General features: G+C 38.8%; 1 protein-coding gene across 9 annotated transcripts in view; it reads left to right on the forward strand.

Moving 5' to 3' along the window:
* Nucleotides 1-26,185, forward strand: part of RNASEH2B (ribonuclease H2 subunit B) — a 63,515-nt gene that overhangs the window by 3,826 nt on the left and 33,504 nt on the right. For 5 of the 9 annotated variants that reach the window (XM_005585875.4, XM_005585872.5, XM_005585876.5 and 2 more), the window contains exons 2-5: nt 13,525-13,596; nt 15,608-15,715; nt 16,815-16,891; nt 21,328-21,442. In XM_005585875.4, coding sequence (XP_005585932.1) covers nt 13,525-13,596; nt 15,608-15,715; nt 16,815-16,891; nt 21,328-21,442 — 372 coding nt within the window. Of the gene's footprint in view, nt 1-13,524; nt 13,597-15,593; nt 15,716-16,814; nt 16,892-21,327; nt 21,443-26,185 lie in introns of all 9 variants that reach the window. The other 4 variants (XM_074022054.1, XM_005585874.5, XM_074022053.1 and 1 more) reach the window with 2 other exon arrangements.

Genomic DNA, 26,185 nt, shown 5'->3' on the forward strand with positions numbered 1-26,185 from the left:
TTGGGAGATAAGAATCACTGTCTACCTTAGACATTTCAAATACAATAACAGCTTTTTATGTGAGGCATCATGATAATCACAAATGATTATGCCAGAGCTGTCTCTCCAAGTGGAATGCAAAAATAGATGTGGAAGGATTATATAAATTTGTGCATTAGAACTATGTTCTAATTAAAGGATTTAAAAAATAAATTTAAAAGGAAAAACTAATTTTCTTAATGATGGAGAAAAATTTATTTCTGATTATAGTCTTGAAGCCTTTTTTTTTTTTTTTTTTTAAATCCACCAACTGGCATAATTGTAGCTTTTTATAAGTCCAAAGAAATGCCTCTTGTTTTGGGGGAGAAAAAAAAGTAAAGATTTAAAGTGTATGGCAAAGGAAGAACTACTATAGATTTAACTGACTTTTCAGTGACACTAAAAAAACACTCTTTTCTCTTCTTTACCTAATGGCACATGGTTAATCTCAGAAGAAAAACTTAGCAGGATTTTTGTTCTTTGTCAAAACGGTATGTATGTATATGTTTGTGTTTAGAAATACACCTGAGGGCCAAAAGCTTCCTTATTTTTAGAAGAGATGAACTTCACTTGGCAAATGATAGAGAACCTGGCCAGTTCAAGTGCTGATTTTAGACAACCTCGGAATGGTTAAGCTCACCTTTTTGGAAGATGTGTCATTTACCGAATAGTCTACTGCAGGCAGCCAGCAATGCAGGAGTCTCAGAGTTTTCCAGCATAGAGCGTGTTTAACATTTTCCACACGAATCCTCAGTCTGGTTTTGTTTTTGCGAAATGTTTTTTGGTGGAACCCAACTGACCTTTCTCAGATGGCCACTGGATCCGCCCCCCTTGCTATCTATCTGAGCACGTTCTGAAGTGGATGGACTGCAGTTGCCAGTTGGTGTAATCAGGCTGTTTCCAGGGTCTGATCTTGTCCCTTTAGTAATTGTTCCAAAATACTTGGGATATTTATGAGTAAGAACTCATGACTCCCACATATTTATTCTCCAGGTCAGAAAAAAATATATTCATTAAAGGAAAGCAAGCAGTGTTCATGATTTTTTATTTGAGTAACAGAATAGGGACTGCATGGATTCTCCCACATCCTCTGAGCTTTAACTGTGATGCTAAAAAACAAACAACTCAGTCAGTGTGCTCCAAAGCCTGGCTATAATGACACACACTTAAAAGCTAGATTTATGCTATTTATTAGCTCTGTGTCCTTGGACGGTTTACCTCCTCACTATAAAGCCTCACTTTCATTATCTCTACAGTGGGGAGAACAATACCAGTCTCGTGGGGTTGTTATCTGTGGTTTGAGTTACTCATAAGATTTCTTACACCTCAGGCTTTTAGCCCTGGGCCTCGGACAGAGTAGATATTTCAATAAATATTTACTGAATGAATAAAAGTCTCACATTCCATTTCTTCCTGCAATGTCTTTGCTTATTCTGCTTTTTCCTCCCCTTCTACTTCTATCCAAATTCTACCCTTTCCTCAAGGTTCCGTTCAACTTTATTTTCCACAAAGCTAAGCCATTTGCTCCAGCTCAACTTCTCTGTCTTGACTTTGTGTCTGCCTGGAATCCTGCCTGCTCTTCACTTTATCTACCTGGCAAATTCCTACTTATCCTTTAAACCCAGCTCAAGTATCACCTCTACCAGGAAGCCTTCCCATGGGTCTCTCCTCTTGTTACTGCCCAGGTTCATGGTACCTCTTTGACCACCTACACATTTCATCATGATTATTCATTTAAGTGCCATTTTTATGTAAATATGTATTGAACACCTAATACATGCCAGGAGCTAGAGAGAGTCCAAGTGTGTTCTCTCCCTGAGTGGCCATTTCACTTCTCAGTGTGGGCACCTCAGCCTTCAGCTTAGAGCAGAACCTCCAAACAGTAGACCATGTCACGTAGGATTTCCAGGCCTTTGTTCAGCGCTACCTTTATGATTTCCTTGTCTAAAGATGACTGTTTGCTAAAGCGGAATGGGCCACCCCGGGGCAAGGGAATGTAAGGGATTTGGGGCTGCATGTTCTCTGTTTCATTATCTGTCCCAGAAACAACTAAGCTGGAGGCTGGCTGAGGTCTCCCCAGTCAGTGCTGACTCCTCCAAGGGCCTGGGTCTCAGCATTTGGTGAGGCTCTCCTGCATGCTCGGCTACCTTTGCCTCATCGTTTTTCAAGTTTTGTGTTGTTGTTGTTGCCCTTTTAACCAGTTAACTCTACATTTACACGTTTTTCTCCTAGAGTTTTTTTTTAAATAACTTTAAATAATTAGAATAGTAATACTTAACCCAGTATAGAAATTGTAGTAATACAGGAAAAAAAATAAAGAATAAAATAATTTGTCCATCATCCTGCCACCCAAAATAAAAATTTTGGAGATTCTTATTTCCAGTCTTTTCATGTTGTTTATATTACAAAATGAATTCCAGTGTTGTTAAATTTTTTTTCTTATTTTTCTATTTTTGCCTTTATTTCATTGTTTACTCTTACTACTTATTTAATGTAACACTAAAACACTCAGGGAGATTGGGGTTACATAAAAGTTTATATAGTGCTGTTCTACATAAAATCGGAGAAAGACAGTTCAGTTGATTTAATAGAGGTAGGGGCTGTTTTTTTTCTCTTGATTTTGATAAGGACAGAAACTTACACAGTGATATGAACCAAGTTGACAAAAAGAATTTGTATTTTAGGCTTTGAACATTGAAGAGGTGTATTACTTCACACAGTAGACAGTACATATTTGGAATGGGTTATCTTTGAAAGTGGATAAAGATTGAAAATACAAATAGGTGCAAAATAGGTAAAGACACATTTACAGAGCTATGTTGGACACAATGGCAAACTAGGATGTTTCAGAAGTCATTCAAAGCAGGTTGCATTTTTGAGGACAACCATAGCCTCCTGCAAACATCCCTTGGTGTGCTTTCCTGAAAGCGGATACTGGTTTGAATAGCCTGTGAGTCTGCCTTAGTATGGAAATTGCCATTTTTTAATGTGGGATCAATGCACCTGGGTTGTGTGTCACAAAACCAGACTTGAACTTCTGTGGGAGTTCCTTAGCAGGTTCACATCTTCCCAGGAAGGAGCAGGGGTGGTGGCGTGGGGGAGAGCATAGGACATCTGGCCCTAGGGTGTTGCAGCAGGGGGAGTCCAGGGTTTCTGCCTGAGTGTTAACTTCCTCTTCTCAAACCAACTTCCTCCATTTAGGGGAAAACTGGTTTCACATGATTCCCAAGCCTCAGCTCCCCTGGTGTCTGCTGGGAGGGGCCTCTCCTCTTAGTTCCAGTTTGAAACCTTTCAAAACAGCCTTCTGACCAGTCCTGCTGTGGTCACATGCAGTCCCACCCTCCACCTGCAACCTGTTACTTCAGTAATCACATACCTACTGTAGCCAGGGAGGGCAGGCTTCACTGTAAGCACAAGGTGCGAGAGGAGGACAAAGTGGGCACTTGAGGATAAAGAGTGCTTTTCTGGAAGAAGGAAAGGGTCCAGGATAGACAGCAGAGGAACTAGCTACCACGTCATTCACCAGTGGGACTCTGAGCTCTGGCCAGAAACCTCAGTGGGACTCATGAGCTGTCTTGCCTACGGCCAGCATTAGGGGTTTCTCAGTTGCTGGTTGTCTCTTTGACGGACTTGTATATAGATATGGCAGAGGTTTATCTGTATGGAGAATTGAGTTCTAGCTGTAACTTATACTTGCCTTCATTTAGTCAAAGTTTGTATAATTTTTAGGAAGCCCAGCTTCTAGGTCTGCATCTTCTAGCTGTTATAACTTTGCAAAACACTTTCATATAATTGTGTTTGACCCTCTTGATGACCTTGGGAAGCAGTTAAGGCAAGCTTTATTATCATCATTTTGCACATCGGGAAACCAAGACTCAGAGAAGTCAAATAATCTGTCAACATACAATAGAAATCCAGTGGCAGAGACTGTCAACGCTCTCAAGTCCTTTTCCAGGACTCCTGCATGTGCCAGAGGCCACTCTGCTGACTGAATAATGATACCTCACCACTGTGGGAGAGGCCAGAGGACCAGGAAAGGCTGGTCTCAAACTGCTCTCAGGTTGATGACTGGGGACTAGATATACCTCCTTCCCTGGAACCAAACCTGGTTGCTCTCAGTCCCCCCAGTCAGGTCTGTCTTTTCTAGCATTCCAGAATTTTTCCTGCTTCCCACATAGTTCATGCTCCATCTCAATATGTTTGCTGGTCATTGTGGCTCTGAGTTGGCTGTAAACCTGAATTTTTTTACTAGCTTCTTCTCCAGTGCACAGGTCATTCCTAGAAATATGGTTGTTGATAGGGACAGCCCTGAAAGAGTGGAGATTTTGTCTTCTGTGGTCCTGCTGAAGGCTAGTTTTCTAATTTTTTTTTCCAAAGTTTCAAAAGAAAGTTATGCTTAGAGGAACCTATTACTTCAGTAATCACATAATTTTCCTGGTGTATGTCTCTCTTGCTTTCTTGGTTGCCTCTTGTAGTCTTTGAAGAAACAAAGAGCTTCAAAGCCAGGAAAATGACCCAGATGTCTTTGACAGCAGTGCTGATGTTTTGGGAAGGGAAGGCATATAGCTATTACTGAAAGTAGTGTTCCTGGAAGCTGCAAGTTACTTGAAAATTATGCTGATTTGTCTTGCATGCATCGTATTTGTGTCCTACCAAAGTGTTTCCAAGGAAGTATCTGGCAAACAGGCAGGAGGGTGCCAGGGGTCGGGGGAAGGGGAGGGTCTGAATATGTTCTGATGGCTGAAGTCTAAAGAAAATGAACTGGAACCTATTTAGGACGTAGTATTGCATAAGCATGAGAGTGATAATCTCATCTCTCTTTTTCTTTTTTCTATTGGATCTTCTTAAGAAACCTGAATAGCCTTGATATGGTATCTAAAAATAAACTGAATGGTGCTTTGATGTCTGTACTTTCTCCTCTATGTAACAGTGGGTGTATGTTTCTCAGAGCTTATCTCCTATGTGCCAAAAATCAGACAGGCTCGGGAACAAATGTCCATTGATTCCAAGTCATAAGAACAATTGGCAAAAATCACTTGTCTTTTGTCTTTGAACTTTAAATGCAGTGAAAAAAACTTGTCTTAACCAAGAGAGGGATAAGAAAGAGCTGCCAAGTTTGACAAACCTGCTTGATAAATAACTTCATATCAACTGTACAACAACCTGTACTGTATAGTCTGTAGATGAAAAATCATGTACCATTTTGGCTTATACAATACTTTGTGACTGACTTTAAAAAATACAGAATGGTTAAGTCTGTGCATTGATACGTGCTGTGTAACCTAATTTTTAAGCATTAAAATGTCACAGATATCTGGGGGTGGTGGGGAGAAGTATATACATCTATGTATAGAATATTGTAAACTCTAATAGGAAGATCAGTTTTCTTTTCTTGCCATTGGTCAAATGTTTCATCTGTTTTTTGTCACTAGGTGTTTCTTATATCCCACAACCAGTTTCTCTCCCTTTATCCTTCTTATATGGATTTTTGGATCCTACCCCTTTCTCTTTTTAGCTTTCCCAGCTCTCCCTCCTTTCTCTTGCTTCTGCCCCATGGCTGGGTCTACTGGCTGGATTACAGTAGCTGGATTGCAGCTGATTAGATGACTCTGCTAGTTTTTGAGGATGAGGAGGACAGGACAAGAGAGGGAAAGTTTTAAATGTTTACATCATAGGAGAATAGTCATGTCAGGATCATTGTGTTTCCAAGCTGCAGTTTGTGCTTTTTAAGTTAAGAGGTATGGGACTTCAGATTAAGAGTTTCTTTACAGTATTATAGTTTAAAACGTTGGCTCTGGATAATAGTTGACTGAGTTTAAATCCTGGCTCTATAGTTGACTTGCACTCTGACCTTCAGGCAAGTTTTTCATCCAAAAAAGTGGAAATTAATATGGCACTTATTATGTGACCAATATAAAGGACTTAAACAGTGCCTGGTAGACAGTAAATGGCCAATACATATTAGCTATTATTTTTGATTTTACATTCATTAGACACAGTTGTCTCTTTGTCACTAGTATGTTTTCTTTAAAGTACAGATGTCAGGAAAGTAGCAATCAGAGATTCCTTGTTTGTTGAGGGTGTTTTGTTTTGTTTTGTTTTGACAGAGTCTCGCTCTGTCACCCAGGCTGGAGTGTAGTGGCGTGATCTCAACTCACTGTAACTTCTGCCTCCTGGGTTCAAGCGATTCTTATCAAGCGATTCTCATGCCTCAGCCTCCCAAGTAGCTGGGATTACAGGCATGTGCCACCACACCTGACTAATTTTTGTATTTTTAGTAGAGATGGGGTTTTACCATATTGGCCGGGCTGGTCTCTTAACTGCTGGACTCAAGTGATCTGCCCATCTCAGCCTTTCAAAGTACTGGGATTACAAGTGTGAGCCACCGTGCCCAGCCTGTGGAAGTATTTAGATCAGCATAGTAAAGAGATGGAAGATTTGCTGCCAGAGTTAATGGTGACCAGTGGGACATACAATTGAATCTTTACAGAGAATATAGAGACCATGAGAATAACTATTGTGGAATCAGTTACTTTTAAGGAACCAGAGGGGCAGAGCTTGAGATAATTGGGAAGTTTAACATATTATTAAACCTAAAATGGCCAGCAAAACCGATAGCTGCTTCTCAGTTGTCTGAGTTTTTTCTTTTTTTGTGAAAATACTTTTTTGGCCAGCATGACTATATCATCTCTTAGATAAAAGAGTAAAAAAAGACAAAGTGTATAGCTACTCTTTTAAAAATAGAGTTGGAAGCATAGTTTTGGAAGAAGGTGTCTCATATGAGTAAATTTTCTAGACAAGTGAAATTTGGCTCTTTTAGTATCAAAACTCGCTTTTATAATTTCTTATGGAGTTTTTTCTAAAACTGAACAATTTATTTATGTTATGTTTATTGAGTATATCTCATGTGCCAGAAACACCGCTGGGAATTTACATTATCTTGATTTTTACATATAAAATGCATTGTGTTCTGGCTTTTAAACAAGATACGCTGGTTCTAATTTAATATTTTCTTGGAAGACTAATTGTTAAGCCCTTAGGTAACTCTGTGCTTAGATTTTGTGACTTTTATATTTTGATCTTATTATTCCCTACATGTTCCTGACTTTTTCCACGTAGTTGAAGGAAGGGAAACTGATTGTTAATTGATTGCTTATTATGTGTTCTAGGCACTTTCACATACATTTCATTTCAATCTAACGGAAACATGTAAAATTATTATTATTATACCCATTCTATAGATGAAATAACTGAACCACAGAGAAGTTGAGTATCTTGCACAGAGTCATACTGCTGAGTCAGGAGAGAAACTGAGATTGGAGTATGAACCCATCTGACTCTGGGTCCAATGTTCTTTCTATGCTGACATCATTGAAGAAATAGACATAAGTTAAAAGTAGGTTTATAGATCATGACCCTTCCTCACACTCACTCTCTCTTTTCTAATTCTTTCCCATTACTCTAAAAGCAGAGTTTTCTTCTCTAATTAATTTAGCTATTCTTCACCTGTGCTAGATGCAAGTAAAATATAGCAGAAGTTAGAAAAAGGATGGAGCTTCCAAACCTGTTGGGTGAGAAGTTGGTCCATGAAATGATCCAGGATTTTCTCAGAGTAAATGGAAACTCTTTAACTTTGATAGTGTTAATTTATAGTTACAAGTAATTTTGTATGCCTAATACCAGGTATAGACTAAGGAATTTATCAGAAATATTATAGTAAATGAACTCTTTTTCTCATACCAAGTCTTCAAAGTTCAGTCAGGGTAAATCCACCCTCCCATAAAAGCAATGAAAAAACTGGCAAAGATAGCGAAAAGCAACTTTTTCAGAACCCCTGAAATTAGCCAAAGGCTTCCAACAGTTTGAGAAGTGTTTATTCAAGAAAATCTTCTGAATCTTATTAGGAACAGCAGAGTTTGTGGGATTGTAACTTGAACTACTCCCATTTCCTCTCCTCAGCTCTGCAGTAGCCTTGAAAACCAGCAGTCTTGCAAACACGGTACTTGTAAAAACCAGCAGCCTTCAACCATTGGATAGGATAGGCCTAGATGGAAGATCCTCAAGAAGTCCCATTCCCAGAGCATTGTCCCTATTTGACTTTTCTCACAGCTCCTTGGAAAAGTCTCATTTGCAGGGCATAGTTGTTATTTGACCTACCTTGGAGCTCAGAGCTTGCTCTGTTCCCACAGAGCCCTATCTTCAGGGTATTTGTCAAAAACAATCAGTGACAATCGTTTAATATTGTAGCTTCTGAGGGGTCAATACTAGTTGCGCAAATAAAAACCTGGCCAAAAACTTAAGGGTAAGATATGAGGAACAAGATGTACACAGAGGCTTTAAAAAACTCTGTCATATTCCTAGGGGATTAGAAGGCTACACACATATGCAGGGCTATGTGCATGCTCAGAAGGACCTGAGAGGGCCTCAGTGTCTCACCTCTGACTGACCATGAGGTCCTGAGAAAGCAATAAATACAAGCTAAAGCAGAAGATTAAAGTGCCCAAGTGTTGAAAGTATGCCTCAACCTACACACACAGCACCCCTCAGCAAAGATTGGATCACTTATTGGTTCACAGCATCAGCTAACCACTAAGCTAACTAAACAGAGACATCAGTGGCTGCACACTGCAAGAAATACAGACTTTACAGAATTAGTCCAGAAAGTCACTAAACAAACAAACAGCGACAACTACAATAACTACAAAAAACAGCAGCAACAAATCCTGGGGAGTTGGGAGAGGAGAGTCTGATTTCCAGAATTGCCACATTTATTATTATCTGAAGTGCTCAGTTTTGTTTTGTTTTGTTTTGTTTTAACAAAAGCATGAGACATACATCCACAAACAAGAAAGTATGACCCATACACAATAGGGAAAGTAGTCAATAGAAACTGTCTCTGAGGGGGCTGAGATGTTGGATTTATTCTACAAAGATTTTATTCAGCTACTATCAACATAGTCAAAGAACTAAAGAACACCATGTCTAAAGAATGAAAGGCAAGTATGACAATGAAGTTTCACCAAATAGAGAATATCAACAGACAGATAAATTGTAAAAGGATCTAAATTCTGGATTTGAAAAGTATAATAACAAATGAAAAATTCACTAGTGAGCTCAACAGCAGATTTCAGCTGGCAGAGGAAAGAATTAGAAAACTCAAAGACAGGTCAATTGAGATTATCCAGGGTGAGGAACAGAAAGAAGAAGCATAAAGAAAACTGAACCTGCATGTAGTCCCAGAGACCTGTAGGACACCATCAAGCCTACTATTATATGCATTATGGGAATCCCAGATGAGAAGAGAAGGGTGGGAGAGGAATATTTGAAGAAATAATGCAAATACTTCCCAAATTTGATTTAAAAAATATTTGTCTGTACAACTAATGAGTGCAGGAAACTCTAAATAGGATAAACTCAAGGAGATCCATACCTGCGTGTGTCATAGTCAAACTGTGAAAACACAAGGAGAATCTTGAAAGCAGTAAGAGAAAAATGACTCGTCAAGTAAAAGGGATCCTCAATAAAATTAACAGCTGACTTCTTATTAGAAGCTATGGTGGCTGGAAGTGAGTGGGATGACATATTTAAGGTGCTGAAATAAAGAGAGTTTCAACAAAGAATTCTATATCTGTCAAAATTATCTTTCAAAACTGAGGAAGGAACCAAGACATTCTAAGATAAAGGGAAACAGAATGTGTCACTAGCAGACCTGTCCCACAAAAATTATGAAGGGAGTCCTTCAGATTGAAAGGATAAGGCACTAGATGATAACTTGAATCCACATGAAGAATAAAGAGCACTAGTAAAGATAAATACAGAAATAGACATAAAAGCACAAATATATTTTTGTAACTCTTTTGGGTGATAACTACATAAAGCAATAATTATAAACTGTGTTAACAGGCTTATAATACATAAAGATGTAGTTTGTATGACAGTAGCACAAAGGAGAGGAGAGGAAAAGGAATATGCAGAAAACTTACTAAATACTCTTGAAACTTAGTTAATACTAATCTGAACTACGTTGTGAGTTAAGATACTAACTGTAATTTCCAGGTTAACCACTAAGAAAATAACTCCTTTAAATGAAAGAAACAACAAAGGATCAAAAATGGTACCCTAGAAAACATCTATTTAACTCAAAATAAGACAGTAATGGGGAATCCAAAGGAATATGACATACAGAAAACAGCTAAATGGCAGATATAAATCCTACCTTATCCATAATTATATTAAATATAAATGCACTAAGCACTTCTGTTAAAAGGCAGAGATTGGCAGAATGCAGGGAAGGGGTGGGGGGAACCTCCTGACCCAACTATATCCTGTCTACTAGACACACTTACACACACTTTAAATTTAAAAACAAAAATAGGTTGAAAGTAAATGAATGGGAAAAGATCTACAATACAAACAGTAACTGAAGGAGAGCTGGAGTGGCAATACTAGTATCAGATGAAATCAACTTTATGATAAAAATTATTACTAGACATGTAACAGTCTATTGGGAAGATACCGCAATTATAAACATATGCACCCAATGACAGAGCCCCAAATTACATGAATCAAAAACTGACAGAACTGAAGGGAGATGTAGACAATTGAACAATAACAATGTTTTTTTAGAGAAAGAGTCTTACTCTGTCACCCAGGCTGGAGCACAGTGGTGCAGTCACAGCTCACTGCAGCTTTAAACTCCTGGGCTCAAGTGATCCTCCCACCTTAGCCTCCCGAGTAGCTGGGACTACAGGCACACGCCACCACACGTGTATTTTTTGTAGAGACAGGGTTTCACCACATTGCCCAGGCTGGTCTTGAACTCCTGGGCTCGAGCAGTCTGCCCACCTTGGCTTCCCAAAGTGCTGGAGTACAGGCATGCACCACCATGCCCAGCCAAGAGTTTCTTTTTATTACTGATTTCAAAGTATTATTGTGATGTATAGTTTTATTCCTGTTTCTTATGCTTTGAGTTCATTGAGCTTCTTGGATTTGTAGTTTTCATCAAATTTGGAACGTTTCAGACTTATTTTCTTCAAATTTTTTTTCATTCCCTCTTCTCCTTTTGGAAACTCCAGTTATACATATATTAAAATGCATAAAGTTGTCCCTTAGTTTACTAATACTCTTTTTTCTTCAAGATTTTTTCTCTGTGTTCCCATTTTAGATGGTTTCTATTACTGTGTCTTCAAGTTCATTTATCTTTTCTTCAGCTATTAATTTTATCCAGTGTGTTTTTCATCTTTAGAAATTCAGTTTAGGTATTTTTTTTGCAATCTTCTATGTCTCTAATTAACTTGTCCATGAGGAATGTTGTTTTTAAAGCCTTTGTCTATCAATTCTATTATCTTGTATATTAATACCCCTCTTTCAGTAATTGATTCTGTTTGCTTATTATGGGCCATATTTTTCTGCTTCTTTGAATGCCTCATAGTATTTGATTAGATGGCAGACATTGTGAATTTTGTCCTTTTGGGTGATGAGTATTTTTGTGTTTCTATAACTATTCTTGAACTTCATTCTAGGACACAGTTACTTTGAAAGAATTGGATACTTTTAGGTCTTGCTTTTATAATTAGTTTGGTGGGACCAGAGCAGCAAATAGAGCTGACTGTTCCCTACTACTGAGTACCCTTTTGAGTACTATATCCTTTTGAATTGTGAGGTTTTACAGTGTGTCTGGGACTAGGCACAATTCAAGACCCTGAGGGAGTGTGAGGTACTGTTCCCTCAAATCTGTTTAGATGGGTTTTCTCCTGGCTTTTGGGTAGTTTCATCACATGCATGCGCTGATCCTACTTAAGTAGGACCCTCTGCAGATCTTTGGGGTCTTGTTTCTTTTTAGCCCTCTCCTTTCGTGTGTGCTGACCTGGGAACCCTAACCACCTTGGTGTCGCTGGAATTCTCAGCATCGTCTTTTCAATTCAGCAAGTCAGCGAGGCTTTACTGTGTTCTCCCTTTTTGCACTGTGGCCTGGAAACTCTTAAAGCAGTAAGCTGGGCAATCATAGGGCTCATCTAATTTGTTTCCCACCTCTCAGGGACTCCTGCATGGCTTGTGTGTAGTGCCTTGAGAATAGTTGTTTCATATATTTTGTCTGGTGTTTTGTGGGTTTTTGTTGTTGTTGTTTCAGAGGGTTAATTGAATTCCTGTTATTCCATCTTGGTGGAAAGTAGAAATCTCTTTTTTTTTTTTTTTTTTTTTTTTCTGTAGATACTTAATGTCACTATTAGTTTAAGAAAAAAATGGTCGTATTTTAACCATTCATGGGTAAGCCAACTTCTAAAATATGTCTGCTCTATTTAAGCTTATGAAGATCTGAAGTAGAGTAAAGGGAGTGGGGGCCATAGAAAAATAAAAGAGAGTAAAATCTCCTTTCTTTCATCCTTTCTCTTTTGCTCTTTTGGTAAATTGTTGCTATGTCCCCTTACTAATCAGAGCCCCATTGTTCCTTTTGGTAATAGGGACATTTTGAGAGTTCCATGAATATGCCACTCAAAATATATGATGAGTGTTACCAATAAAATAGTCATGGTTATTATGTTTTAATTTGTGTGATAAATACTTGATGGTTTTGGTACAACTGGTTAACTCATTGAAAAAAATATTTAAATTGGATTTCCTCTTAATATCTTATACCCAGATGTAGTCCAGATAAGTTAAAAATATAATTTCTAAATATTAGATGAAAATATAGGCAATTCACATAATCTTAAGAAAAGGCCTTTCTAAGTGTGATATAAAGGATACAACCATAATGAAAAAGATTGATATGATTGCATGAAGATTTTTTATCTTTTATATGGCAAAAGTCATTATGAGCAGGATTAAAAACATAGTTGATATCCTTAGTATATAAAGATACCTCACAAAGTAGTAACAACAACAACAAAAAAGCCAAATATCCCACTCGAAAATTAGGCAAAGAAAAAAATATATAATTTGCCTAAAAAAAAAAATTAGGCAACTTATATTTTTAATTGTGTAAAAAATATAAGTTTCAGGTAAATATGTTTATAATTCTCTACTTCATAATAACAGTAACAATTACAAGTGATAGTACTACTAATAATAGCTATCATTTATTTCATGTTTCTATTTGCCTGATTATTTTAATGTTTTCAGTAGATTGGTTAATTTGATACTTTGAAGAACAAGTATACTATTATTTTCATTCTATAAATGGCGTTTGAGACAGGAGATTAAGACTCTTGCCCAAGGTGACAAAGCTATCCAAGTGGCTAAGCCAAGATTATCACCCAGGCCTTCTGATTCTAGACCCCTGCTTCTCATTATTCCTCATAGAAATAAATTTAAACTACCTGAAATTCAACTGCAGCTTGCAGAGAAATTGGTAATTTGCTCAAGATCACATCATTTGTAAGTGATAAATTGAGTTAAAAATCTTAGAAAAGTTGTGTAAGTAGAAGAAAGGAAAACAGGATAAAGTAAGGTGAGCAACAAAGCAGTTATGTGTTTTAATTTTAGATATTCATGGTTTATTTTCAGAATATTTAAAAGATGCTTCAAAGAAGATGAAAAGTGGGCTAATGTTTGTAAAACTGGTTAACCCGTGTTCAGGTAAGTTCTCTTCTCGTAACTTGAATGTTCTTAAATGTTGTGGCTACTGAATATATATACTTTTATGTCTTTGTGTCCTTGCTTTTGCTCTTTCTGAATAGCTTTTAAAGTTAAGATGGCACCGTGACGAGAAGAAAACAAGCTGATGACATTACTAGTCTTCCCAGATAATTCATTTGACTGAAGCAATTTAAACAATTTCTTCTCATAATTTTAATTCACAGAACTATTCAGCCATCAGAAATACTGGCAAAACAAAAAAGTAGCATGTTTGAGTCTCTTTAAAAACAGATTAATTTTCTTTGGCTTCTTTAAGCCAACTTTTCTTAGAGTAGTTATTCAACATTAGCCTCCATTTTTATTCATTTTATCTTATAAAGTAAAATAAACAACCAGAATTAAACAAACAAAAACAAAAACAGAAGGCTTTTACTTGACATGCCAAGATTTTGATTAGTTTCAGTTTTAGCTATACTTCCCTATTTTCTTCTGACCAAAAAGTAGTACATTTTTTTTCTCTGTCAGGGGATGATTTTTTTTAATGATAAGCATTGTATATTGAAGAGATTCATATTTTATTGAAAAACAATTTTATTTTAACTTTATATTCAGTGCATTTTCAGTTTTGTCTTCACATTTTTTAGGCAAAAATATTAAAATGTATTCAAAATATGGAGTGATATGGGTGATAGTGTTTATCTCTGTGTGTAATTGTTTTTCCATTAATTTATAAGGTTTTGCATAGACACCTGATACTTGCCATATTAGAGGTTTCTCCTGGTGACAGTAATACTGAATAGTAAAAGTACGAGAGGGCCAATGGGTAGTGCCTTGTTGTTATAGAGACATGTAAATAGAAGCAACAAGAGAAGAAACACATTCCTGACTTTCTCCAGTGTTCTTTTCTTCAAAATGAAATTGACTGTAATTGGTCAGCTATATTTAGAATTCTTAGTTATATATCAGACTAAGTTGAGGTGAGAAATATTTCTTGAAGAGAAGTTTTAGGTAGCAGTAAAGGTTCTAAAGCATTTAAGAAAAGTACAGGTACAGGAGAAAGCCAGCCCTCTTTTAAAATTTCTGTTTTATCTAAATGCTCATAGACCACAGAGGAACAAATGTTTTTATTTGCTACATTGGCAGTGGGAAAGTAAAGGCTAACATTTGCTGAGTTCTTACCGTGTGCCAAGTATTGGTTTAGGAAATTTACATGTGTTCTTTTTTTAATTCTTATAAAAAAACCCTATGAGGAGGTTCAGTATTGTCCCCATTTTACAGATGTGGAAACAGCCACAGGAAGGTTTATGTAACTTCCCCAAGGGCATGTGCCCAGCATATGGTGAAGATAGAGTTAAACGCAGCATCCTTGTCTCCAGAGATTGTGCTATGGTTAAAAGAATTTTTTTTCATTAGTTGAAGTGATAAAACATGCAGATGTGCACAGTCTTCACCCTCTTCTGCCTCCTCCCTTTTTTTTTTTTTTTTTTTTTTTGGTTAAGAAAGAAAAGGAAAAAATTCATTCAGTTGAATAAAGCTTTACTCACTCCCTATGGCTTCAAGCATGTCTGTCTTTCTCACTTAGGGTTGGCCTGTGGGGTCCATAGGCTTGGTCCCTGTCTTAGACCCTGTGTGGGGAGAGCCACACACTGCCCAGAGGCAGGGACCCATGTGCCAGCTCATGTCATATGGCTGAACTATTGTGTTTTGATAGTTTAGGAATGGATATTCCCTCTTGATCTGATGGAGGATTTAAGGACAGGCTTTGTAGCAGTTAAGATAAATGACTTGCACTTTTTGATTTTTTGGTTTAAGTCCAGTGAGGATTATGGAGCTGGAAAATTACCATCTATGTATAATAGCTATAAGCTTTCCTTGGAATCAAGGAAATTTTAGAATAGACCTGTGTATGTTTATGTTCGTATTAGGAACATTCCTCAGAGATACTGGATAGTCTTTTGGGGGGTGTGTGTGTGAGAAAACTTACAAATAAAAGACAGATTTGTCTTAACAGGAGAAGGAGCCATTTACTTGTTCAATATGTGTCTACAGCAGCTGTTTGAAGTAAAAGTTTTCAAGGAAAAACACCATTCTTGGTTTATAAATCAGTCAGTTCAATCAGGTAGGTGACTAGTGTAAGCATTTCCAATAACTAAACACATACTGCAGCTTTTCTATTCTTCACACGTGGGGTTGTGGGTCTGTCACGGGGTTTGGAGTCTGGTCACTGATTTAGCCTTCCTTGGCATCAGAGCAGGTTTAATCAAGAGAAAGGAAAGCTCATTTGAGCACTAAGGTTAAGTCATCTCCTGTGTGTCTTAGACGGTAGGAAATTTTAAGCTAGCAACTCTGATTTGTCTCCTAAAACGGTGACACGTCCTGAGTTAGAAGTTAGGTTTGTACATGGGGCACATACCGTGTTGATTGGAAACTCTTTTGAGGATCTTTGTGTTTTTAACATGTTATTTCCTTGAAACTGAATACTGATATGGCTTCTAACATAGGCTCGAACTTAACAAAGTTTCTTTAAAATGCTTTGTCATATACCTGCCTGCCCACGTGCTCCCCCACCCCCATACACACATACACCCCCCAGCACCAAAGTTCTGTTTCTTGTGGTGTTCCCTTAATTTGGGGACAGTGCTGACTAAAGGAAGAGTAGGCCAATGGAACTGTTCTGCCTCCTGTTCTGGGGTGGGGGCAGTTAGTGGGTATTCAAAGCATCCCACATCCTGCTGCCCACAGACTACAGAAGGGACTGTGTATAGAGAGAATGGCACTGCTTTCCCATGGCTTTGTCCTCAAAAGCACAGGAAATTACATTTTACTGCAGCTTTATAGATAGACTGACTATACAGGTTTCCTAACATTGCTGTGTTCTCATTCTGTCTGTGCTTCCTCCTAACCCCTCTTTTTGCAGGGGGTTGGGAGGCTGTGTTAAAAATGATTTCTAAAGAAGAAATGGAAAGTTAAAGATCGACTTCAGGGTCTTGATTCTCCTCTCCACACAGGGATTTGAAGCTCTTTGGAGTAAAATCTCATAGAGCACATTCTGCCTTTTGAGAGAATCACATAGACTCTCAGACCTGTATAAGAAGAGATTTGAATTTGGAATTTCACTCATATTTTTCAACACTGTTTTTCACTTTGAGATTAAGGTGAAATAGCCACATTGTCTTTCCAAGGCGTTTAATTCCCTTCGTCCTTTTTGTAATCTGCAGGAGGTCTTCTCCACTTCGCCACACCTGTGGATCCTCTATTTCTGCTTCTCCACTACCTCATAAAGGCTGATAAGGAGGTGAGTTTCCAGTTTGGGGCATCCACAGTGAGGAAACAGAATCAACTATTTTTGCTTGATCTCCTCTCTCTGCTTTTAATGATCCAAAGGTGGATTCTATCTTCAGATCTAATACAGTAACTAGAAAAAACATGAGTCATATATGGGCCAGTGCAGGACAGAGCACTACTGCACAGGCCAGAGAAGCAGCACCTTACTCTTGATCCAGTCTGCCCCTGGCTTGCTTGTGACCTCTGACTTGCCTGACTCACTGTGCTATGCACCTTACTGCTTGACAAAGCCTAGCAACTAACACTCCTTTATCATTAAGTATTCCTTACCCTTGAAATACAAAACAGGTATTTAAAAATTGACCACATGTCTTAGGAGAGGAAAAATGTATCTTCTTTAGTGAGAGACTGTGGAATAGGTAACCTGGGGCAGGTCCAGTAGAAGCTCATTAATGGGGATGTGCTAGTTGAGACTTAAGGAATCCCAGATGGATAAAATTTACCTTTGGAATAGAAATAAAGACACAGCTTACTAATAGTAATAATTTTAGCCAGAATTTCTGTAATATTTTGGTCTCAGGATATATTTACAATTAAAATTATTAAGGGTTCCAAAGAGCTTATGTTTCTGTGGGTTCTAGCAATACTCACTCTTAGAAATTAAAACTGAGAAATTTAAAAATTATTTATTTAAAAGTTAAAAATAATAAGACCATTACATGTTAACATAAATAACACATTTTTTATTGAAACAACCAAATTTAATGAGGCATGTGACATTTTTGCATTTTTGCGAATCTGTTTAGTGTTTGGCTTAACTAGAAGACAACTGGATTCTTATATCTGATTCTGCATTCAGTCTGTTTCCGTATGTTATTTTGGTGAGATTATATGAAAAATATGCGGCCCCGTACATCTTTGTAGTTAGAAAAGGAAGAAATAATGTTACAGCCTTTTTAGATTATTGTGGATATTTTTCTTTAATACTACCTAAAAAATCAACAAGTGGTAGTTTTTTAAAGTTTAGTTGCAATGTGGAATCTGAAACTTTGTCAGTTAACTTTTTATGCTCTGTTACATTAAAATCCATTGGTCTATCTTGCACTTAAAATGGATCTTTCTTGGCCGGGCACAGTTGCACACACCTGTAATCTCAGCACTTTGGGAGGCCGAGGCCAGTGGATCTCGAGGTCAGGAGATCGAGACCATCCTGGCTAACACGGTGAAACCCCGTCTCTACTAAAAATACAAAAAATTAGCCGGGCATGGTGGCAGGCGCCTGTAGTCCCAGCTATTCAGGAGGCTGAGGCAGGAGAATGGTGTGAACCTGGGAGACGGAGCTTGCAGTGAGCTGAAATCACACCACTGTACTCCAGTCTGGGCGACAGAGCGAGACTCCGTCTCAAAAAAAAAAATAAAGGATCTTTTTACCCATGTATGATTTTGTAACATCATGCTTTGGTCATTTGGAAAATATTGATTTGTTGAGTTATGCATATCTTCCAAATGTTGACACATCTCATTTTATACACACACACACACACTCTCCCTTTGGTTAATGTTACCACTGATCTCATCAGAAAGCTCTTTAGGTATTGAGAAGCTGTCATAGTGGCAGATAGAAATATTCTACAATTCTGATTTTTGCTTGAAAGCTCAAATTTTATTATTGGCTGCAAATACTGTCAATCTTTCCCTTGAAATAACAGGCTCACTTCATTCATATTCTGCCTAATACCGGGCGTGAATCACCATAATTCATAGTGGGTTTTTCAAATAAAAATGGTATCCGTGAAAAAGCAGCTGGTTCTGCTTGCAACTAAGCCAGACCCAGGAGAACATGCTCTTCCTGGTAATCAGCTTACCTTTGGTTAAGCATCCAAAGGCCTTTAGCCATACCTCACTTTCATCACAGATAATTTACAAGACTTGTGTTCAAGATTCAAGATTTAAGTAAAATTAATTGCTTTTACTACTTACTCAAGGATATTCTTAAGTGATACTGGCATTTTTTAAACTGCACATAAATGGCAATGAGGATCCAAATGATGACTAGGACAGTCTGGTGCCACCAGCAGACTCGTGCTAAGGAGCCAGCAGTTTTACCCACCATTGCATTTGAATCATCAGCGCAGATCCACACAGTGAAAATGCAGATAGCATCTTAGCAGTATTAGGAAAATAGCTTTGAGCTTGGGTACTTCATGACCCAGGGATCCATCAACCATAGTTGGAAAATCTTCTAATTAATAATTTTAAGTGATAAGTGTTACTCAAACTGCTTAGAAGAATCTGGTTTTTTTGGACTCTCATGTTTGCATAAAGTTTGAACACTTACAAATTTCTTGCTTAATCCTTAGACCAAATTCCTGAAACCTCCATTTGGTAGGTAAATTAATTTAAGTTGCTATAAATGCTGAAAGTCATAAAGTATCAATGCATGCTTTCTCTTGATGCAGCTTAGCCTCTTTTAGCCTCCTCCTTCCCTGCCCTCTGCCCTTCACTGTGGATTAGTGAAGTTTTATCCCTTCGTTTAATCATGTGTCCCTTGATCTGGAAGCTACTGTGATGGCCAGTATAACGAGGGCACACAAGCTGTGAGGCTGGTAAGCCTCATGTCTCTAAGGAACAGAAATGGTCCTAATCACCACCAGGAAGGCCCTGGGGAATATTCAGTGAGGAATTTGAAAACCTCAGTGGCTCACCTATGTGGTGTTTTCTGGGATAAATTAATGAGCAGAAAGACACCAACCAGCCTCAGCACATGTATTGATCTGCACTTAAGGCTCCCCTCCCCTTTTTGATAGCATTTCTCCATCTCCCATTAGGACCATGACTCTGGGGGATTAACCCTATCCTGGCACTCTGGGCGCCTCTGGGGTGCTCTGGAGCTCACGTTGACAGGTGCAGAATGAAGCAGAAATGCTGTTCAGGATGGTCTTTGGCTTTCATTTTAAACTGTCATACTTCCCAAACACGTCTTCCCAAGTGCCAGAAATGCCCTTTAAAGTAATACTTGAGATGTTTGGGTATTTCCTTCTCTGCATTTTAGATATGATCATTTCCTATTAAGTTAAAAATTATGATACACACTTTTGAAATGTGACCTTTTCTTTTAAACTTTATTTTAACATCAGTAAAAATAACTTTTTTTCTGGGTATCCCACTGCTACTAGCTTTATAGTCAAGGCAGGTTGCTTATTGCATTTCCTTCAATGTATATACGGTAAATAAAAATAAGAATGAAACACTAGTTAATTATGAAATTATTTTATATCATGACTGTGTGGTAGTCCATTACATATAAATATTGTTTTAGAGTAGTCAAATATTTAACATATTGATTGATCATGGAAGACTAAAGATTTACGGTAGGAATCTAAAGACAGTAAGACTTGGGAAAAATCTGTGCATTATTCTTACTATTTGAAGGAAAAAGAATATTTAAATTGAGATAGTTCATGGCACTAGTTAACCTAAGAGAAAGTATGGCAAGCTATCACATGTGCTCCCAAATGATTGAAAAGATTTTACCCTTAAAACCCAAGAGAGCTGCATTTGCAGAAATTGATCAGACACAGTTTTTGTGTCTTCAGGAGAAGTTGTCAGTACACGAGAGATAGAGCGACCTAGAAGTGGGGCATGGGCAAGACCATACATCTGGTACAATCTGGTGTCCCCAAATCAGGGGGCTAATACCTTAATTTAGACAAACTTCACCTCTACTTGCTACTAGTACAGTTAAGAAAAACTGGACCTAATTCCAAAGAATGATGTTATGAATCCATATGGTCTGCACTTCTGGCCCACTGACAACGAGGCCGTATAAACTTCTGTGGCTGAGCCTGATTCGGCCTGTCTGCAGCTTCCCAGGACTTCTCCCTCTGGCTGTCTTTTCTTTTATTCTGGTCTAAATTTGGAAGCATTGTCAGGCAGCTCTGACAGGGGTAGATTCACTTTTGAATTTTCTTTTTGTGGTGGGTGCTTCTTTCATCATCCCTAGAGTGACGATGGGGAAGCAGATGTATGTCTGGGCCTGGTCTGGGCTTGTTCCAATGTGATAGTCAGGACTCTTGCTCTGTGACCACAGCTGGTTCTTCAAATTGAATGGGTTGGACCAGCCCCAGGCAGTCTCCACCATCTTTGCAAGCTTCTGTGGCTTCCAGTGCTTTTATAGATTGATTTTGTTCCCCATTTCATTTGGGGACTGTACACCTGAGGTAGATGGTGTGCTGCGTGGGACCCCAGTGCTCACAGGCGCTTCCTAAAGGGAGCTGGGGTCCGTCCTAGAGCCTGTCCCATTGTAGGGATTCCTTAGATGGAACAGGTGGCTCTGCACTAAGTTTAAAGGCCCAGTCATGAGTAAATGTGTCTTTTTCTCTTTTTTTCTGAATGTCTTTGTTGAATGAAATGCTTGCTTTCCAGCTAACTAAAGTGTTTTTTCAGGGGAAGTTTCAGCCCCTTGATCAAGTTGTGGTAGATAACATGTTTCCAAATTGCATCTTGTTGCTGAAACTTCCTGGACTTGAGAAGTTACTTCACCATGTGACAGAGGAAAAAGGTATGGTATAACTTAAAGATTTATGGCTGGTAGAAAGGATGGACCTTGCCTAAGAATGTGGCTGCTTACAGGCCCACTGAATGTAAGGCTTATTCTGTGTCCACCATAGGGAAAGTTGTCATTCAGATTTGCTAACACTGCCAGCACCGTTCCTCTATTGCTTTAGAGTGTTTAGTCTTTGAAACTACAACCATGGCAGTCTAGTGCTATGTCCCACAGGGCAGGAATCACAAGGTGTGCCTTCAGTCTCACCTCTTCTTTGAACTAGTTCTGTGACATCAGGCAAGTCACTCAGCTGCCTTCTGCCTCAGATTTCTCATTGTAAAATTACATAAAACCTGTACCTTAATAGATGGAAGCATTTATCAAGCACCTTCCAAAAGCACATGTTGCACATTAGTGCTAAGCTCTAGGTACTTATGAATAAGACATAATCCTTTTCTTCACTTTGCGCCCAGTCTGACGGGGGTCAATGACAAGCTGAGCAGTGCCTGCACAGTGTAACGGAAGTGAACTCTGAATTTGCTGGGGATGCACAGGACAGGTTTCTAATCTGGCAGGGTTGGGTGGGGGGTGCAGGTGGGTAGATGTTGTGTTGCTTTCCTGGGGGAAATGACCGCTTTATGGAGTACTGAAGGATAGTCAGAGAAGCAGTTTAACAGAGGCTTAGATGTATGGAAAAGTTTGTCAGGTTCAAGAAGTTCCAAGAAGTTCAAAGTATAGGATGCTAGGGAAGGATTTAGGTTGGTAAGGAATGAGGCGGGAATGCTGGGCATGAGTCCAGATGGTAAAGGGCACTGTGTGTGTTTGAACTTTGCTTAATGTTAGTGGAGTGTGTGTGAAGTTTTAAGCATGGCAGTCTGCAGTGTGGAGAGTATATTGGAGAAGCCAGGTCCACCGAGGCTGTTGCAGTGATCCAGACAGGAGATAATGGTGGCCTTGATCTTAGGAGACAGAACAAGAAAAAAGTAGCCATTTAGAGATGGATCCAACTGCATCTGGTGGTTGGGTGATGGTCAAGGAGAAGGAGGAGTCAAGAGTGACTTCTGGGTTTGTGCCTGACCCAAAGGATGTGTAGTGGTGGGATCCTGGACACAGGGAACATGGGCTGGAGAAGCAGGATAGGGTAATGAAGAGATGCATTTTAACTGTCATTCATTTAATTTTTCAGAAGGGAAAGTAAGGCAGTGTGTGTGAATGTGTTTTGACAGGTTAGAAATAGTGTAAAAACTTGACTTCAGTGTCTCAAAAAATCATCCAAGTAGTTTCAGAGTTAATATGGAAACAAAGTGTGGGAACCAGAATGTTGGGCTGATAAGTAGTGGCTGTTTTGGGTCATAGATGGTTTGGCCAACTATAACAGTTCTTCTGGGACCACGAAAGTGGTGATTCCAAGAAGTGTAAGCTTACGGTGGGAAAGAGGAGAACCTATTGATTGCATTTTATGTTTAAGGGGTCCAGTAAATTCATACTTGGCCACACTTGGAGCTCCAGTTTGGAACTGAGGGATGTGTGGTGCCAAGGTTTTATCAAAGCAGTTCCATTAAAGATATTCTCTGATGCTGAATTTGGCAGAGGACAGCAATCTTTTTGTGGGTGACAAATGAAGTAACCCATAACCACTTTTAAAAGATAAAGTAATGAAGAATAATTTAATTAAGCCATGTTAATTTTTGTCAACTTAACACAAGCTGAAAATGCAGTTAACTCATTGTCCAGAATTCTGCTATTAGCTGTATAAGAACAATCATCTTAAAACCCAGAAATCTGGGTTTAGAAACAGTGTTAGTGCCTCAGCATTTGTTTCCTTACAGTCTGCAGCCGAGAGCAAGAAGCTGTCTCCGTGTCATCCCTTCCCTCTTGTACACTGAACCCCTGACCATTTATTGCATCATTATCTGAACTTCTGTCTTAGTCTCCTTTGCTTCTCAATATTGCCTAACTTTTGGAAGTTCTGCACTTCCATTTTCAAAGTAGCTATATTATTGGCCTTTATATTTGCCAGATTTCGAAAACTCTAGGCGTCAATTTGTTTTCTTTATTTTTAAGTGATAGGCAAAACATAAAATACGTTAGAATAAATTGCACGCAGTAAAAGATGTATTCAATCTCTAGAGGTTTGGCAGTTTCTTTTTATCAAATTCTTCCCTTAATAAACTGCAGCCTGTGAATCTCAAAATAATGGAAGGTTTAAAAACAGAACCAAAAAGATTTTTAGTTTTATTTTTTATTTTTTTAAGACAAGGTCTTGCTCTATTGCCCAGGCTGTAATGCAGTGGCACAATCACGGCTCACTACAGCCTCAATCTCTGGGGCTCAAGCAATCCTCCCACCTCAGCCTCCTGAGTAGCTAAGACCACAGGTGCAAGCCACCACGCCTAGCTAATTTTTTTGGATTTTTTTGGTAGAGATGACGGGGTCTCTCTGTGTTACCCAGGCTGGTCTTGAACTCCTGGACTCAAGGGATTCTCCCGCCTCAGCCTCCTAAAGTGCTGAGATTATAGGTATGAGTCACCATGCCCATTCTCAAAAAGATTTTTAAATGAGGGGAAAAAATAAGTAAGATTCTCAAATGCCTCATCCTCAAAAAGACCTTTTCATCAAAATACATACAAGCATTTTCACGTTACTTGCTTTACCCCTTGACCCAAAACATAAATATGTGAAATATGTTTCTTTATGGAAGATCTGTGTACAGGGACAGTGTACTGAGATAAACATCTTTTTCCATGAAGATCTACAGGGATCAGCATTCGGAAGTTTACCACTGCCATAGAGTCCAAGGCGAGTGCAGTACATGTACTTGTATGATGGCAAAACTTCTTTGGTTATTGGTTTACATATATTATGTAGTCCTTGCAGTAATTTTCTTTCATTATATATTATAACCTGCGTTCTCACAAATGAGGAAACCGAGGCTTAAAGAGTTGAAGTAACTTGACTGACACTATAGAACTTGAAGTGGTAGAACCAGGATTTGAACCTATGTCTGTCTGACAGCAACTCTTTTGCCTTCCTTCTTATAGCTGTGTATGTAACACTTCCAAAATACTCTATAAGCATTTGTCTGCGTGTATGTGTAGTGTTTCATGTGAAAATAAAAACTTGACTCTATTTTTTTTTCTTTTTTTTGAGACGGGGTCTCCCTCTGTTGCCCAGGCTGGAATGCAGTGTCGCAATCTTGGCTTACTACAACCTCTGCCTCCTGGGCTCAAGTGATCCTCGCACCTCAGCCTCCCAAATAGCTGGGACTACAGGTGGGCGCCACCACGCCTGGCTAATTTTTGTATTTTTAGTAGAGACAGGGTTTCACTATGTTGGCCAGGCTAGTCTCGAACTCCTGACCTCAAGTGATCCACCCACCTTGGCCTCCCAAAGTGCTGGGATTACAGGTGTGAGCCACTGCACCCAGCCAAAAACTTGACTCTTTTAAAATTTATTTTTCTTTTAATTTTTTTTTAGAGACAGAGTCTCACTCTGTCACCCAGGCTGGAATGTAGTGATGTCATCATGGCTCACTGCATCTTTGAACTCCAGGGCTCAAGTGATCCTCTCACCTCAGCCTCCAGAGTAACTGGGACTACAGGTGGGCACCACCATGCCCAACTAAGTTTTTTTATCTTTAGCAGAGACAAGGTCTTACTATGTTTTACAGGCCAGTCTCCAACTTCTGGGCTCAAGCAATCCTCCCACCTCAGCCTCCCAAACTGCTGGAATTACAGGTGTGAGCCACCATGCCTCGCTTTGATTTTTCTTTTTTAATCTCATATATTCCCTCTTAATATTTTCCCTTTGTGTGGCAAAAGGAGAGAGAGACAGGGAAGGAGACAGAAAAAACTCCCATAGCTTAAGGAAATGTCCATTCTTATTCCTCCAGGGAACTTCCTAGAGCTTCTAGGCACTATGTGACCCCATGGGCCTTCTTCTAGTGACTGCGTTGGGTACTGGCTACTTATTTGAATGTGGATTATTGTCCATTTATAAATTAGTGTTTGCTTCCATTCTCTGTAATTCATTTCTAGATTTCTAAATAAGAAAGACGACTACTAAAGAGTGGTCAGTTACTATCCATGATAGGGAGTAAAGGTAAAGAAGAAAGCGATGTTTTTTAACTTCCATTCTCTCCATAGGCACTTGTGCAGATATAGTAAAGCCTGAAATACTCAAATTCCTCAGCTAGCTGTTTTGATATTAAACTCCAGATGCTGTCTTAAACATCTGTGGCATTAAAGACCTGGTAAAGGCTGTGAGGCCTGTGAGAATCTTCCCCTTTTGCCTTCTCTCTGGTGAATGAACCTAGCCATGGTTGTTTGTACCCTGAATGATGATGGCTGTGACTTTAGCCCTGCCTACTTTATTAGTGAAAGAAATGATGTGTCTCTGTTTGCTCGTTGTGGGGCTCAGAGCAGGTTTCTTGCCAAAGAAGTGCACATTCAGTGGAGAGATGGTATGGGAAAAGGACTAATGAAGGGTCACAAACCTTATCTTGAATGTAACCCTTTGTTTCATATTGCCAGCACAAGCTGCAGTGCACTGTCTGAGGTGATTAACAGGAAGAGCCAGGAAAACTTACCTGATTAAAATATCCCAAGTACAATTGCCAAGTTTCTTTCCCTAGGAAGCAGGGGAAGAAAGCGATCATACGAGTTTGTCAGTTAATGGAAAACATTGAGAAAGTAGAAGTGAAAATGTGCTCGAGGCAGTTCAGCAATACATCAGGGAAATTCAAGTTTGTGAGCCGAT

This window comes from Macaca fascicularis, chromosome 17 (assembly GCF_037993035.2).
Source record: "Macaca fascicularis isolate 582-1 chromosome 17, T2T-MFA8v1.1".
NCBI classification, from domain to species: Eukaryota; Metazoa; Chordata; class Mammalia; order Primates; family Cercopithecidae; genus Macaca; species Macaca fascicularis.